Below are 16,516 nucleotides of genomic sequence, written 5' to 3'. Positions count from 1 at the left end.
ACCGGGAGCAGCAAAGGCGCAAGTACTTTCATCCCCATTTTATACATGGAGAAACTGAAGCTAAGGTCAAGTGATCTGCGGTCCTACTACACTATCTGTATTTTGCATCTAGGTCTTCAGTCCACATCATTTTCCACATCATCCTGTTGCCTTTCTATAGGCATCCAAAACAAAGTATCTCTACTTGTTTCTTTTTTGTTTGTTGTTTTTTTTTTTTTTTTTTTTTTTTTTTTTTTAAGGAAGAAGATTTTTATGTGGTAACAAATAGTAGTGGCATCAATTCTTATATTTCTAATTAGGCTACTTCTCTAAAATAAACTCTGGATGTTCTTACAGGTACCTCCAGTAGCTAACCTTTCCTAGTTTGGAGTAATGCTTTTATCATCATCATTGTTCTCATTTTGATTTCTTACCTCATCAGTATTTAGAGCTCCTCTTGTAGAAACTACCTTTATCTGGGAGGAATACCCTCTTTGTCTAACCCTCTTAGAGAAGGCGACTTCTCCTCTTAGAGAGCTGTTCTTTGAAAAGTTAAATGATTTGTCCCTGATAGTATGTCTTAGAGGCAGGACTTGAACTCAGATCTTCCTAATTCTGAGGCTAGCCCTCTAGCCACAACATTTCTTATTCATGCTTTAGCAGGGGTGAAGGGGAATCCTGGTTAGTATCTGTTCATATCTAGGGAAACATCTTCACCATAATTCAGTTTTATTTAGTAACAGGGAGCATATGTGAACTAAGAGAGAACTTTAAGATCCGATTAAGAATGATTTACTCCCTCCCTCTCTCTCTGTCTCTCTCTGTCTCTCTGTCTCTCTCTGTCTCTGTCTCTCGCTGTCTCTCTCTCTCTCATCTCTTATCTCTGTCCCCCCTACCACCCCCACCCCAGACAATTTGTTTATTCTTGTGTGATTTGAACCATCATGCTTAGAAACTGGAGCTTCAAATTCAGTGCTGGGGTGGCGGCGGTGGGGGGTTCAAACCTTGGTAGACAGAACATAATGAGATGCATTTTCATTATTGTCATTCCAGGTTTCCGCCAGTGACAAATGTAAAGAGACATCTCTTCCGATGTGGCACTTGAATCTCAGCGATGACACTCCAAGTTTCCAATGAAAATTAAATATGACTTAGGAACATCGAACCTTGGGAAGGTTTATGATGTCATCAGTTGCCAAGGGCAGCAAAATCCAGCAGGCTGTCAGCCTGCAGGGAGTTGACCCAGAAACATGCATGATAGTATTTAAAAATCACTGGGCACAGGTAATATATTTAAGGAAAAACCGGGTATCCTTGCTGGCCGAGACAGCTAGAGTAGGTCCCCCTATGTCAGGGATCCCAGCTCTCTCCTATACTTGAATGTCAGAGAACTGGATTTACAAACAAGCAGAGCCTTTCTCTTCAGAATTGGCATAGAATCGATCTTCTCTTCTTTCTCTTTGCCTCCTAATGATCTCTGGGCCAACCAGAATAACAAAAATAGTTATAGTCTACTTTTATATAATAGTATGAGTGGTTGGCAAAACCCTTTACAGACGCTGTCTCATTGGATGTTTGCAGCAACTCTGTAAAACAACACAGGTATTTTTATCACTGGACACAGTGGATATAGTGGTAGCTCTGAGTTCAAATCCAGCCTCAGATACTACTAGCTTTGTGACCCTGGGTAAGTCACTTACCCCAGTTTGCTTTACATTCCTCATCTGTAAATTGAGCAGGAGAAGGGAATGGCAAACTATTTCAGTTCCTTTGTGAAGAAAACCCCAAATGGTCTCATGAAATGTCAACTGTGATTAAAACAATTGCATGACAACAAATTATGATAGCTAATTTTCAGAGGAAGCCAGCAGTGTTGAGTGGAGGATATAGACAGCTGTCTTGGGAGTTGGGAAGGCTTGGATTCAAGTCCTGACTCTCTCATATAATGCCTCAGGCAGCTCTCACAGGCTATGTAGGCTATAAAGCACGATCACATCTTTGTTTTTAGCGCAGCTACATGGAATCTGTGCACCAAGGAAATCCCAATTCCAGTTAAAAGAATTACAGACTGAAAAAATGAGGCTCAGAGAAGGGACTGGTGATAAGATTTGAGCTCCAGCTTCCTGATTTCAAGTCTAGCACTTAGGGCCCATTCACCTTCCTTGGATCACAACAAGGCAACAAAGGTATGTAGGTGGTTTTAGTTTAGTTCGATAAATTTTTGTTGAAGTCTACCCTGTGCCGGGCAGTGTGCTAGGGAAGCACAGATAAAAAATGAAAATCTCTTTTTTCATGGTTCCAAAGCAAGTTTCATATTACCTCATTTGATCCTATCAAACCCTATGATAGATGCTAAAATTCTTATCCCCATTTTATAGATGAGGAAACTGAAACTAAGAAATCTTAAGTGACTTGCTTCAGGTCTTACATCTAGTAAATATCTGAGGAAGGATTTGAACTCAGCTCATCTTTTAAAAAATTATTTTAATACCAAATTTCTGCATAAGTTTTCCAAAGACAAATGATCTAAATTGTCTCTCTCCCTTCTTCCCTTCCCCCTTCCAGAGCTGATAAGCAATTCAATCTAGTTTATACATGTATTATTATGCAAAACTGATTTCCATATTATTCATTTTTGTAAGTGAATAATCTCATATAACCAAAAGCCTAAAACATATATCCAAATAAACAAGTGATAAATTATATATTTTCATCTGCATTTATACTTTAACCATTCTTTCTCTGGAACTGGATAGCATGCTTTTTCATAAGTCCGTAAGTCCTCAGAACTGTCCTGGATCCTTGTATTGCTATTAGTACCAAAGTGTATCTCATTTCACTGTTCCACAATATTGCAGTTACTGTGTACCATATTTTCTTGGTTCTGCTTATTTCACTCTGTATCAGTTCGTGGAGGTCTTTCCAGCTCTTCCTGAAATCATCCTGTATTTCATTTTTTACAATATGATAATATTCCATCATATCATATACCACAATTTGTCCAGCCATCCCCAATCGAGGGACATCCCTTTAATTTCCAATTCTTTATCACTACAAAAAGCACAGCAATAAATATTTTTGTATAAATGGGTCCTTTCCCATTTTTTTTTATCCCTTTGGGATATAGACCCTGTAGTAGTATTGCTGGATCAAAAGGTATCCTGAACTCAGCTCATCCTGACATTGTCGAGCACTCATTTTCTTGTATCACTTCACTGCCTTACATTTTAATTGGGGAAAGGGGTTATGAAATACACCCAGAATCATATTTAGGAAGATTTGTAGAAAAAAATGAGGAAGCTGGAGGAAATCAGGAGAGGCTGTATAGAAGTATGTGAGCTGAGCCTTGAAAGAAGATAAAAGACTGTGAAATGATCTTGTTTTTTTTAAACCCTCACTTTCCATTTTAGAATCAATACTGTGTATTGGCTCCAAGGCAGAGGAGGGGTAATGGCTAGGCAATGGGGGTTGAGTGACTTGCTTAGGATCTCACAGATAGGAAGTTTCCAAGAGACAAGATTTTACCCCAGGATCTCCCATCTCTGGGTCTTGCTCTCAATCCATTGAGCCACCTAGCTGCTCCCTAAAGTAATTCTTGAGTAAAATATTAGATATCATGAAAATCAAAGGTGAGGAAGTTGGTACACAACTTCCTATCTTTTCATAGATGTCAGAAGTGTCATCTTTTTTTTCTTCTTACCTTCTCCAATCATACTCTAAAACGTGTGAACAGAAGGAAGTCAGAAGGTTGTCATCTCTTCGTGTGTGTGTGTGTGTGTGTGTGTGTGTGTGTGTGTGTGTGTGTGTGTGTAGGTTTAAGAGATTTAGTTCTAAATTATGCAAGTGTATGTATATAATGTTTACTTTACAGAGCTATGAATGAATGATTTCTTCCCCTTCTCTGTTTGGGATGATCTGCAAATCTTATCTGCTCTGTTGGTATAAATAATTAAGGGTTGAGCACTCAGAAAATTTACCAGCCCACCCTTTCCCCTGGGAGAACACGGGGAATAAAATAAATAAAATTGGCATTCTTTACTACTTGTCCAACATTACTCTCCCCAGGTGAGTTGGTAAGTGGCTATTTATGAGACAGGTTTTTAATGACTGCCTAGCCACTTTCCCGTGTGCTGAAAACAGCATGTGGGGGAAGAGAAAGCACCGAGCCTGCAAATCACAGCAATTACAGGGGACACAATTTAGATCAAAAACGAGCAGAATCCATCCTGTTTCTGAGCATTTTCTACACTCCAGCTTCTTGCCACTATCTAGAGAAAGACTGCCAGTATTTCTTGTACGTTCACAGTTCTCCCTGGCTCTTTACTGTCAAATTCTAACTGCTCTGCTCAGGAAATTGAGGGCAGATCTATTTCAGCAAAGGGAAATGGAGAACGGAGGTAGTTTTTAAGCAAATTTTCAAAAGAAAATCCCCCAAAGAAGCCAATCCATAGCTGTAATTACCTGGGTATTTTAAGGTGAAAGTATCATTTTCCTTCCTGCTTTCTTCTCTTCACTCATTCAGGCTGGCTTTCTTTGATGTTCATTTCTTGCTCTCTACTTCATGCGTATATATCTGTCTTTTCATTTAATCTTTTTCCTTTTTAGAAACCTGCTGGTAAGGTTTTTCATTCTAGGATGGATGGGAGATGGTCTAGTAGTTTCTTGTCATTTCCACTTTTCCTTCCATAGAATATTAAGTTAACTCTTGATTAAATTGTGTGGATAATCATCCCTATGGATAGTCCAGGGCATTGTGAATCCTGGGCCAGCTTCCTCTAACGCAGAGGGACCTATTAGATTGCTCATCTCCTCTCATTTGCCCAGTAAATTCTGATTTTCAGCTTCCCCCCAGGAAAAAGAAACAAAGGAACCCACCATAAGAGGGAAGTAAATCTCCAACAAAGAAATCATGTAATATTCTTTTTAACATGCAGTAGAAGTGATTTTAGGATCATCTGTCATTGTGTATCATCTACATCTTTCCCCCTGCCTTTAATATAGTTAATTGAAAGTCAGGAGTCAGCCATAGCAGTTAGAACTCTTAGCAAATGACCTCAACTTTAAAATAAAAAAGCATATAGAGTTACAAAAGCAGTCAATTATTTTAGAATAAATATGTTACCCCCCCCTCCCCAATTCTCTAATCTTTTGAAATTTGTCCATGGTGATTTAGAGGTAATGAGGTGCTTCACTGGTTTGAGAGCCTGGCCTAGAGATGAAGGTCCTGAGTTCAAATTTGACCTCACATACTCCCTGGCTCTATGACCCTAGGCAAGTCACTTAACCCCAATTACCTGACCCTTATGTTCTTCTGCCTTGGAACTGATACTTAGTAATGATTCTAAAACAGAAGGTAAGGGTTTTTAAAAAATAAAATGAAATGAATGCTTGTTGATTGACTGAAAGGCAGAGTTAATGCAGGATTTGCTCTATGGTCATGATTGTTAATGGAATATTATATATACAAGGGTCAGTTTCAAAGGAGAGAGATCACAGTTGCTTCCCGTGGTCAAGAAAGGTTTTCTGCAGGAAATGACACTTAGGTCAAAGCTTATAGGATGTGGATAAGGTTTGCCTAGGTGGAGAGAAAAAGGGAGATGGATATTCCTTGCAGGGTACCAATATTGACAAAGCGGGGATTAGATTTTTCTCAGCGATAGCTTTTGGGGGTGTATGTAGCAAAGGTGTGGAAGGTTCTGGCAGCTGAGCGAGGAGGAAAGAATTAAGTTGAGCTAAAGTGAATGTAGCCTGTATCATTCTTGTCTTAAGGGTCTGCAACATTAGTACTTTGCCTGTAATCTATCCTCTCATGCTGCTGAAGAATGATTGCCAAGGATTTAGAAATGAGCCAAAACCTCACATGAACTCCTTCCTTTTTTCTTTTCCCCTTCTCTCTCCCTCCCTCCCTCCCTCCCTCCCTTCCTTCCTTCTTTCTTTTCTCCCTCCCTTCCTTCCTTTCCATCCTTCTCATCCTTCTCATCCTTTTTCTCTCTCTCCTTGTCGCTCTGCCTCTGTCTATCTGTCTCTCCCCCCTCCCCCCAATATCTCCTCCTCCCTCTCTTGAGATCATGGTTGACATACCAATGGGACTGGTAATAGGCATGGCATAGGCAGCATTGTTAATGACCAGTACTATCTTTTGTTAGTTCCATAATACAATTTCCTTGAATACTGCCCAAGATCCTTAGTAGATATTGCTAGATAAATTAAGTTTTTAAGCCTCAGTTTTCTCCTCAATAAATTAGGGATAATAGCACCTATCTCACATGGTTGTCTGAAGATCAATGAGTTAATGTATGAACAGTCCTCTAAAATATGATACAAATGTCAGCTCTCATTGTGGATGGAAGTTGTAAAGTATTAGATTTAGGCTTCATGTAGGAATGGATGTTAGAACAATTTTGAGCCATCTAAAGGCAGAATGATCCTGAATTAGCAGGTATTAGATTCTGTCTCTCTTGATGTTTTCAAAGAGAGGTTGGATGATCACTTTGTGAGTGTCATAATGGAAATTATTTTCTGAGTATGGGTTGGGTTAACCATTAATTGAGTAAATTAGGCTTAATAGTAATTGTAATAAAGTGATCATAAAGATAAAGCATTTGTGTGTGACCATGTCTGAGGTCTCCATTTATTACTTTTGCAGTGCTATTTAATTTCTGATGTTCAAACTGTATTGGTCCAGTCCTTTGGAAGTACCAAAAATAAATAATGGTACACTTGCTGCCAGAAATACTTCTAACAGAAAACTTGAGTAGCTGAGCTATCTTCTTTTTTTGTTTATTTGTTTCAATTCAATATAGTAAACTTTTCTCTCTCTCTCTTTTTTTTTTACATCTTTCTGTTTTGGGAGTATTATTTATTTATAACATTTTCAGTTCTAAATTCTTTCCTCCTCTCCCTCTCGCTCTTTTCCTACCCACTGAGAATGCAAACAATATAATACCCATTAGACCTATGAAGTCATGTAAAACACATTTACATATTAGCCATATTGCAGAACAATAAAGTGAACAAAGTATACTTCACTCTGCACACAGGATTAATCAGTTCTCTCTGGAGATAGGTAGCCATTTCATCATGTGTCCTTTGGAATAGTCTTAGATCATTGGAATTAGCAGAGTAGCTTAGTCTCTTTCAATTGATCATTGTATAATATTGGTGTTGTTATTTATAATGTTCTTTTGGTTCTGTTCACTTCACTTTGCATCAGTTCTTATAAGTCATTCAAAGTTTTTCTGAAACCATCTTGCACATCATCATAATCACAATCATATACCATCATTTGTTTTGTCATTCTCCAATTGCTGAGCATCTCCTTGATTTCCAATCCTTTGCCAGCACAGAAAGACCTGCCATAAATATTTTTGTACATATAGGTCCATTCCCCCTATTTTTTTCCATATCTTTGGTATAAAGATCTAGTAGTGGTATTGCTTGGTCAAATGGTCATACGATTTTATAGCCTTGTGGGCATATTTCCAAAATGCTTTCCCAAATAATTGGATTAGTTTACAACTCTACAAACAGTTCATGTTTTCCACATCCTTTTAATTTTTCCTAATTTTCCACATCTCCCCCCCCCATATATCATTTTCCTTTCTGTCATGTTAGCCGATATGTTAAGTGGAATACCTTATAATTTTAATTTTCATTTCTCTAATCAATAGTTACTTAGAGCATTTAAAAAATCTTACCATTGGTAATTGACTTCTGTTACTTTATTGTTCATATTCTTTCGAACTATTTATCATTTTGGAAATGTGAACCATCTTCTTTAATTTTCTCCCTTACTATAGCAAGCTTAAGCACTATTTCAGAGTCTACCTTCATGATTTTATGGGCATGCACTGGACCAGGAAAGTGATTCTAGACTTTTCTGTAATTTTTAGATGTAGAAGACTCCAAGGTCATGATGTTAAAGAAGAAAAAAAAGCATACTTCTGACTAGCTTTAGTGACCTCCTGGAAAATTTTTCAGTTTTCTAGCTTATGACTGAGTTGTAGTATGTTGTTTTGGTTAGAGGGCTGGCTGTGGAATTAGGAAGACTTCCTTTTAGTCTTTCTCTGACAGATAGTGCCATAGATTTAAACCCGGAGACTGACTAACTGTCTGACCATGGACAAGACTTTTAATCTCTTTCTTAGCAATAAAGAGACTATAAGTTACAGAAGAGTTAGAGATCTGTATTAATGGAGTGGGTTTCTGCAGTGGGAATTCCCCACACCAAAGAATTCAGAAGTTCAGATAAAAATACAAGAACAAAAATACTCTATAGGATTATGGGACAACTTTTGTTTTTATTCCCTATTATTTTAAGGCTTTCTGTTCATGTTGATTTCTTCTTTTCTTGTATTCTGGGTTTGTCTTTCTTAGAGTGATTGAGAAATGTTGATTCGCCAATTGGACAAGGCTGTTTCTTCTAGTATTCACTTGAAATAAAGTGAACAGTTATTCCTTTATAGAGGTTTCTCTTTCTGGCTTCAGAGATTTACTTTTGCATCCTAAGTTTTACTCTTGCTCACAAATACTAAAATTATTCAAGAATTTTCAAATTTGTCAAACTGCTTCCCCTTTGTTGCGTATGAAAGAAAACTTTGTCTTAGTATTTGTCAGTGTTCCTTTGTATAGTGAAATGCTGGCTCATAACCTGCAGAACAGTCCTGTATGTTCCAAAGGTCCTTGTGGTACCAAATAAAGAACAGACTTGTGGTCAGAGGATCTGAGTTCTACTTGGCTTTTTTCCCTTATACTCTTTTATTTAAAAAAAAGTTTTTTTAAACCCTTAACTTCTGTGTATTTGCTCATAGGTGGAAGAGTGGTAAGGGTGGGCAATGGGGGTCAAGTGACTTGCCTAGGGTCACACAGCTGGGAAGTGTCTGAGGTCGGATTTGAACCTAGGACCTCCTGTCTCTAGGCCTGACTCTCAATCCACTGAGCTACCCAGCTGCCCCCATTCCCTTATACTCTTAATGTAGTCATGGGCAGATTTTTTTCCCTCTATCTTGGATCCAATTTTCTTTATATGTAAAAATATTTTTTCCTTACACTCTTACTTTCCGTCTTAGTAACAATTCTAAGGCAGAAACAAAAGGCTAGGCAAATGGGGTTAGGGGACTTACTCAGGGTCACACAACTAGGTCTCATATGTAAAATTAATGATTGTACTAGATCAAGAATTCTTAACCCAGACTTCACAATTTTTTTCTCCCATTTTATTTTTCTGACTTTCAATATAACTGATTTCCTATGTAATCCTATGTATATGTTAATATATCATATAGGTATATTGTATTATTTTAAAATATTGTAGTATTTTATAATATGCAAATATGCTAAACTATAAATCTATGTATGCTTATATGGATACACATTTTATATATATGCATACACATATACACACACCTGTATGTATACTTCATCTCCCCCAGTAGATTATAAATTATAACCTCCTTCAAGAAAGGGACTGTTTATTTATTTTTGTCTCTGTATTTCCTAACCTTAGCTCAGTATGCACACTTAATAAACTTGTTTATAGATGAATGGATGGACAGGTTAGAAGAGAATCCTTTAGAATGTAAACAATAAATCTATTTTCTGAGAAGGGGTGGATGGGTTTGCCAAAGAGTCCTATTTAAAAACAAACAAAAAAAAAAGGTTAAGAACCACTGCTTTAATGAAAGACATTTTTTTTTCAGCTCTTAAATTCCTGAGAAACAGTAAACTGTTAAAACATTTTTTTTAAGTTTTTGCTAGAAAATATTCATAGCTGCATTTTTTTGTGATGGCAACAAATCAGAAACTAAAGGGATGCCCTTCAATTGGGGAATGACTCAACAAATTTTGGTATATGATAGTGATGGAATATCATTGTGCTGAAATGATGAACGGGATCATTTCAGAAAGAGCTGCAAAGAACTGTGGGATCTGATATAGAGTAAAATAAGCAGAACCAGGAGGAAATTGTACAAAGTGACTGAAACTTTGTGTGATGATCAAATGTGATTGACTTTGCTACTAAAAGCAAAACAATGATCCAGGATAATTCTGAGGGACTTATGACAAAGAATGCTACCTGCCTCCAGAGAAAGAACTGTGGGACTATAAATGCATGTGAAAACATGATTTATCCCTTGTTTATTTGGGTATATAATTTGGGTTTTTGATTTTATAAGATTATTTGCTTACAAAAATGAATAATATGGAAATATGTTTTGAGTATTAATAGATATACAGCCCAGTTTTAATTGCTTGTCAACTCTGGTAGAGGGGTGGGATGAAGGGAGAGAGACCACACGAATATAAATGTGGAAAATTTATATGTAAATTTGTCATCAAAATAAAATAAAGATAAAACTAAAAGAAAAGTTTTTGCTACTAACAATTCATATATAGTCACACATGTTTTTCTCCCAACAATATTGTGAAGTAAGCTTTTGTAGTTTTAATGTTATCTCCATTTTACAGATAAAGAAACTGAGGCTTGGGGAGTTAGTAACTTACCCAGAGTCACATAGCTAATGAATGTCAGGGTTGGAACTCAATCCTTGATCTTAGGACTTAATTTAAGCCTGCTATAACTTTAAATTCAGGCTCTGGTAGTGCTGGGCTTTGAAGATACAGAAATAAAAGAAAAGATAGTCCATGCCTCAAGAAGCTTACATTCTACTAGTGGGACACAACATGTAAGAAATCTGTATGTTATAAGTTGAGGAGGGAAGAGAGTCTTCATAAATAGGGGAAGCAGAGAAATGTCCCCCTAGGACAGAGGTTATTAATCTTTTTTTGTATGCCATAGACCTCTTTGGCAGTTGTGATATTGAGATTGCAGAGTGGAATTCTAGCTGCAGAGATAGGGGGTCAGGCCACAGCTCAGAATTCCAGAGGCTCCCCCCCCAGAACTCTGGGAGAGGGGGCAGTTTAAGGCAGTTAAGGGCAGTTGGATCCTGGGTTTGAAGTAAGCAGGTCACTCTATTTGCTGGGTCCTAGGACCTGGTTTCTCTTGAGGGGCTAGAGGCTTGAATCTGAACAAAGCCATTTTAGTTCCTGGCTGCCAATCTGTTTTACCTTGATTTGACCTTCAATCAACATCACAGGTCTCTCTATTTAGTTATTTAGAATAAGAGAAGATTATTTATAGGTTTAGAGAGCTGACTAGCAGATGAAGTTACCTTTCCCCTTTGGGGGAGGGGCTGCTTGGACATAACAGTTTTAGGGCTTCCCAGACCTTTTCTATCCTTATTTGATCTCCCTTTCTTCCCTTCCCCACATATCATTAAACCTTTATCATTTGGGAGCAGTGCCTGGTTATATTTAGGGAGATACTCACAACTTCCTCAAGCTGAGTTACTCCTGCCTTGTAGACCCTTCTTCTGTGCCTTAAAGCTTCAAAGACATCAAGCTTCTCCTATTTTCTCCTATTCAATCCTATGGGGAAATAGTTTAGAGAAGGTTATCATCTTTAGGAGTTCAGCCTTACCTAGTTTCTTGACTGAGTCCAGAAGATAACAGATCAACATCCATATTGAAACTGATTTTCTAACTGCTTGGTGGGAGGGGGGAAGTAAAGGAGCACTCAGCAAGATCGTGCCCCTCCCTTTCAGTCAAGCCTGTTTGTGGGTATGTGTCCTCTCCATAAACCAAAAGATTAGTGAGACTTGATTGCTACAGACCCCTGGCATTTTACAGCTTTCCAAATATAACACAGTTTAGTGTTATAAAACCTATAAAATCATTAGATCTCTGTTTTAAATAGTTGAAGGAAATAAAAATTTTGTTTAGAAGTTAGTGGAAATAGATATTTAAATTTTTTACTATCTATGTTTACAGACCCCCTGAAATCTATCCATAGATAGATTTTGGGCATCCATGAACCACTGGTTAAAAATCCCTGCTTTATATGGGTAGTTTTGTGGCTCAATAGAGTGAGATCCAGGTCTAAAGCTTGGAGGTCCTGGATTCAAAAGTGACCTGAGACACTTCCTAGGTATGTGATCCTAGGCAAGGTACTTAACCTGCCTCAGTCCCTCCACCCCTGATTCCCTAGCCTTTTTCCTCTTCTGCCTTTGAATCAATACTCAGTATTGATCCAAAATGGTCCAAATAACCCAATAACATACCCTTGTCTTAGGAAGAGATATTTAAGTTCCACCCTGAAATAGTTTTTTGTTGATTTATTTTTGTTTTTACATCACCTAGATTTCCCTTTGTATCCCTTCTTCTCTCCTTCCTAGATAGCTATTCCTTAAAACAAATAATTATTTTAAAAAAAAGAAGAAAAAGTTAGCAAAGTCTATTAATAATTTGAAAAAAATCTCATATCCATAGACACCATATCTCTGCAAAGGAATGGGCTGAGGTGCTTCCTTTTATCTCCTCTTTAGGTCCAGACATCTTTATAATTTTCCAACATTTATCTTTGAGCTTTAGTGATTGCCCTTTATGTTACATTGTTGTAGTGATTGTGTATATTGTTTTCATGGGGCTACTTCCATCATTTTGCATCCATGTATGCAAGTCTTTCCGTACTTCTCTGTTCTTCATGTTGATCATTTCATCTAGTTCAGTAATAATCCATTGCATGTATTTATTTAGCCATTCTCCATTCTATGGGCATCAACTTTGTTTCCAGCTATTACAAAAAGTGCTAGTATAAATATTTTGGTGTATTTAGGGACTTTCTTTTAATCAATTTCCTCCTTGGGATATATGCCTCACTATGGAACTTTTAAAGAAAAGAGAATGAAGATTTTATCTGCTTTATTTCCATAATTCCAAATTGATTTCTAGAATGGTTATGTTAATTTAAATTAAATCCTAAGACCAAGACTAGTTAAAGAGGGGAATGGGACACAGCTTGTGCAAAGACCAGGAAGTGATAGATGACATGTCAGATTTAGGGGAAATCAGTTATGCCGATTTGGTATGAAGAGGAATCATGTGAAATAAGCCTGATAGGTTGAATACAGGTTAGGAAGCCTCTTAAATTTCAAACTGGGGAATTCAGATTTTACCTTTTTGACAGTACAGAACAATAAGTTCTTGGACTTAGCAGAGTACCTAGTACATATAATAGGCACTTAAATGTTTATTGATCGACATGGTTAGGATTGTGCTTTGGGGAGATTATTTTGGCAGCTATGGGGAGGATAAAGTATAAAGCAGACAGACTGGAATCCAAGAGTCTAAATAGAAAGTTGTTGCAATTGTCCAGTGGAGAGAGGATGACTCAAACCAGGTGAACCTGGCTAGTAGAGGCAGCGAGGTGGTACTGTAGTGCACAGTGCTTGCTGGATCTGGACTCAAGAAGATTTGAGTTTAAATGTGGCCCCACAAGCTGTGTGACTGCAAGCAAGTAATTCAACCTGTCTGCCTCAATTCCCTCAACTTTATAATGGGGATAATAACAGCACCTTCCTCTTAAGTTGATTGCGAAGATCAAATGAGATTATATTTAGAAAGCACTTAATGTAGCACCTGGCATATTGTAGACACTATAGAAATGTATAAATGTCTAGAGTCACAGCTAGTAAGTCTCTGAAGCCAGATTTGAACTCAAGTCTTCCTTATTCCTGACTTGACACTCTATCCATTGTGTCACCTAGATGTCCTGAATCAAACTTGGAAAGATTAGTATTAGGTACCCAGAAAAGGTTAGATTGCAAGGGTTAAACTGAGTGGGAAGAGAGTAAATAGAGGGAACATGTTAAGCCAGCTTTTTTTTTTTAAAGTAATTTCACTCTGAAAGGCAGTGGGGATATAAGATCACGCAGTCATTCTATGGTTTGGAAATGCCGTGGAATCATAAATGTGGAACTGAGAGGGATCTCAGAGGCTCTCCATCCTTCATTGGAGAGTCCAATCTGCCATTTTGCTGGTGACAAATTGGAGGCCTAGCAGAGTTCCTCATCTTGGCTTAGGTTGGATGGGTATTAGCTCCTAAGTTCTCTGCCTCCAGATCAAGGTCTTTTTTTTCATGAGATCAAAGCTGCATAAGTTATCTTTCCACTTCTCCTTTTGGGGATGATTGATCTTTTTACAGATTGCAACTCTGTTCTCCTTGATTTTTTTCCACTGACTTCCCTTTTGAAGGAGAGGCAGGTGAGGTGTTAATTGAGGGGCAGCACCATTACTCTAGGTCAAGACCTCCAGGGACCTATTCTCCTCACCTTGCATTCCCTCTTCTTCATTTTAGAGCTTTGATGCTTATAAGAATACTTGTTATAAGAACCTGGAGGAATTGAAGTGACGGGGAAAAATAATAATTTGAGTGTGCTCTCCTGCCCTTTTACCTCTAATTAGTTTTAATTAGTCTTTAGTAGGTCAAAGGAAAGGCTGCTATTGAACACTAACACTCTTTTTCATCAGAGTTTTCCAAGCTTGATTTATGCCATTTTGAACCAGTAGAAAGCATTGGAGACTTTCTCCTCAGAACCCCCTCATTTTGGAGATGAAGAGACTGAAGTTCTCATGATGACTTTAGGTTTCTTGAAGAGGGATTATGTGACTTGTTTGGGGTAACAGGGAAGTAGCAGAGAGAGGACTCAAACTCAGATCCTTAGACTCTAGATCTGGGGCTATTTCTGTCCTATTTTTTTGCTTAGGAATGTTTGGTATAGAATAAATAAGTTTTTTAGAATGCCTATCCCTAACTCCCATGACAAAATAATACAATAACTCAAATTTCTTCACAAAGCAAAATCTTTCAACATCTCAGGGGACATATTCTCTGAAGGACACAAATTGTTATTCTCAGACTAGCCTAGGCTTATCGTTGGCACAAACAATATTCTTTGTGTAACTAAGAGGTGTCTTTTTTCCCCTTCTTTTTAATAAATTTTTCTTAAAGGGAAGCTTAAAGGGTACAGTGGTTAGATCGCTAGTCCTGGAGTCAAGGACACTCATCTTCCCATGTTCAAATCTGGCTTCATATACTTCCTAGCCACATGACCCTGGGCAAGTCACTTAACCCTGTTGGCCTTAGTTTCTTCAACTATAAAATGAGCTGGAGAAGGAAATGGCAAACTACTCTAGTATCTTTGCCAGGAAAACCTCAAATTGGGATCATGAGGAGTCAGATATGACTGAAACAATAATAATTCTTATTAATCCCAACAGCACCCACATTTAAAAAATAGTGATATGTGTGGGACAGACAGTCTATATAGCAAGTAGGTTTCTTTCTTTATATTGATTCCTGTATACCCAACAGCATCTCTGTGGCCACTTGGGAGCCTGCATTTGAGAACTATTGATCTAGTCTAATCTTTATAGTCTTTTCCTAGAAAGTATATTTTTAAATCTCCACTATGAAATATATTTAAACATATTTAAAAATGAAAAATTCTCTTCCTTTGAAGAGCTTATATTCCATTGGGAGAGATGACATTTGGTAAAATATGTTTGTGGTTTTGAGAGTGAGCCTCTTGAAATAGGGGAATTGTGATGGGCTTCTCTACGTAGACATACTTGACCTGACCTCTTGAGGAAACAAGGAATTCAGGGTCAGCAAGATAGCACAGTGGGTAGAGAGCCAGATCTAGAGTTGAAAGGACCTGTGTTCAAATGTGGCCTTAGATACTTTCTTACTGTATGACTCAAAAAGTCACTTAACCCTGATTGCCTAGCACTTGCTGCTCTTCTGTCTTACAATTCATACTTTGACAGAAGGTAAGGATAAAAAGGGAAAGAAACAAGGGATTGTAAGGGGCAGAAATAAGGGAAGGGGGGTTCATTCTAAGGATGGGTGACGAGGGGGAGAGAAGTGAAGAGCTTTTGCAATGGGTAGAGATGGGAAATCTTGGATTATGTAAGGACCAGAAGAAGACAACTACTTTGACTAAAATATAGAGTATGCAAGGGGAAGTGATCTATAATCAAGCTGGAAAAGGTAGTTGGTGCTAGACTGTAAAGGCTTTAAATGGCAAACAGAGGAGTTTGTATTTGAGCCTGGAGATAATAACAGAGCATTAGAGTTTATTGATCAGAGAGTTCCATGGTTAGGCTTCTCTTTTAGGAGTGAACATTGTCAGTCCTGTCCTGCTTTGATTGGCTGCTCCATTTTAAGAAAGATGTTTGGGTCAATCATGTCTTCATTCCTATGCAGGCTCCATGCCTGACTTTCTGGACTTTCCTTTCATGCCACAAAAACCTCTTCATCCTGGAAGTTTGCTTAACCCTTGCTTTTTTCATACTGGGAATATCCTCCATTTTTGTGGCTCTTCCTCTGAGTTGCTTGTTCTTCTCAGAAGCTCTGTTTTAAGGAGGACACCTAGATAACCATGCCTTCATTCCTATCCAAACTATACTCCTGACTCTCTGGACTTTCAACATCATATTTCCTCAGGGGTACCTTCTCTTCTCCTAAATCCCACCCTTTTCAACTTTCTTTTTATATTGTCTTCATCCATTAGAATGTAAGCTTGTGATGTCAGAGACCATCTTTTTTTCTACTTGTCTACCAACAGTTTGTATAGTACTCGACTTGTGGTAAGCTCATTATAAATGTATGTTAACTTCAGGTTGGGGGAGACTTGAA

General features: G+C 37.8%; 1 protein-coding gene across 1 annotated transcript in view; it reads left to right on the top strand.

Moving 5' to 3' along the window:
• Window positions 1-1,158: 1,158 nt before the first annotated feature.
• The window catches only part of FHIP1A (FHF complex subunit HOOK interacting protein 1A), a 171,329-nt gene continuing 155,971 nt past the window's right edge, over window positions 1,159-16,516 (top strand). Inside the window, exon 1 of the mRNA XM_044681147.1 lies at window positions 1,159-1,263. Within this exon, the coding sequence (XP_044537082.1) occupies window positions 1,159-1,263 (105 nt within the window). The remainder of the gene's footprint in view (window positions 1,264-16,516) is intronic.

This window comes from Gracilinanus agilis, chromosome 6 (assembly GCF_016433145.1).
Source record: "Gracilinanus agilis isolate LMUSP501 chromosome 6, AgileGrace, whole genome shotgun sequence".
Lineage (NCBI taxonomy): Eukaryota > Metazoa > Chordata > Mammalia > Didelphimorphia > Didelphidae > Gracilinanus > Gracilinanus agilis.
This window is presented reverse-complemented; position numbering and strand designations above follow the sequence as displayed.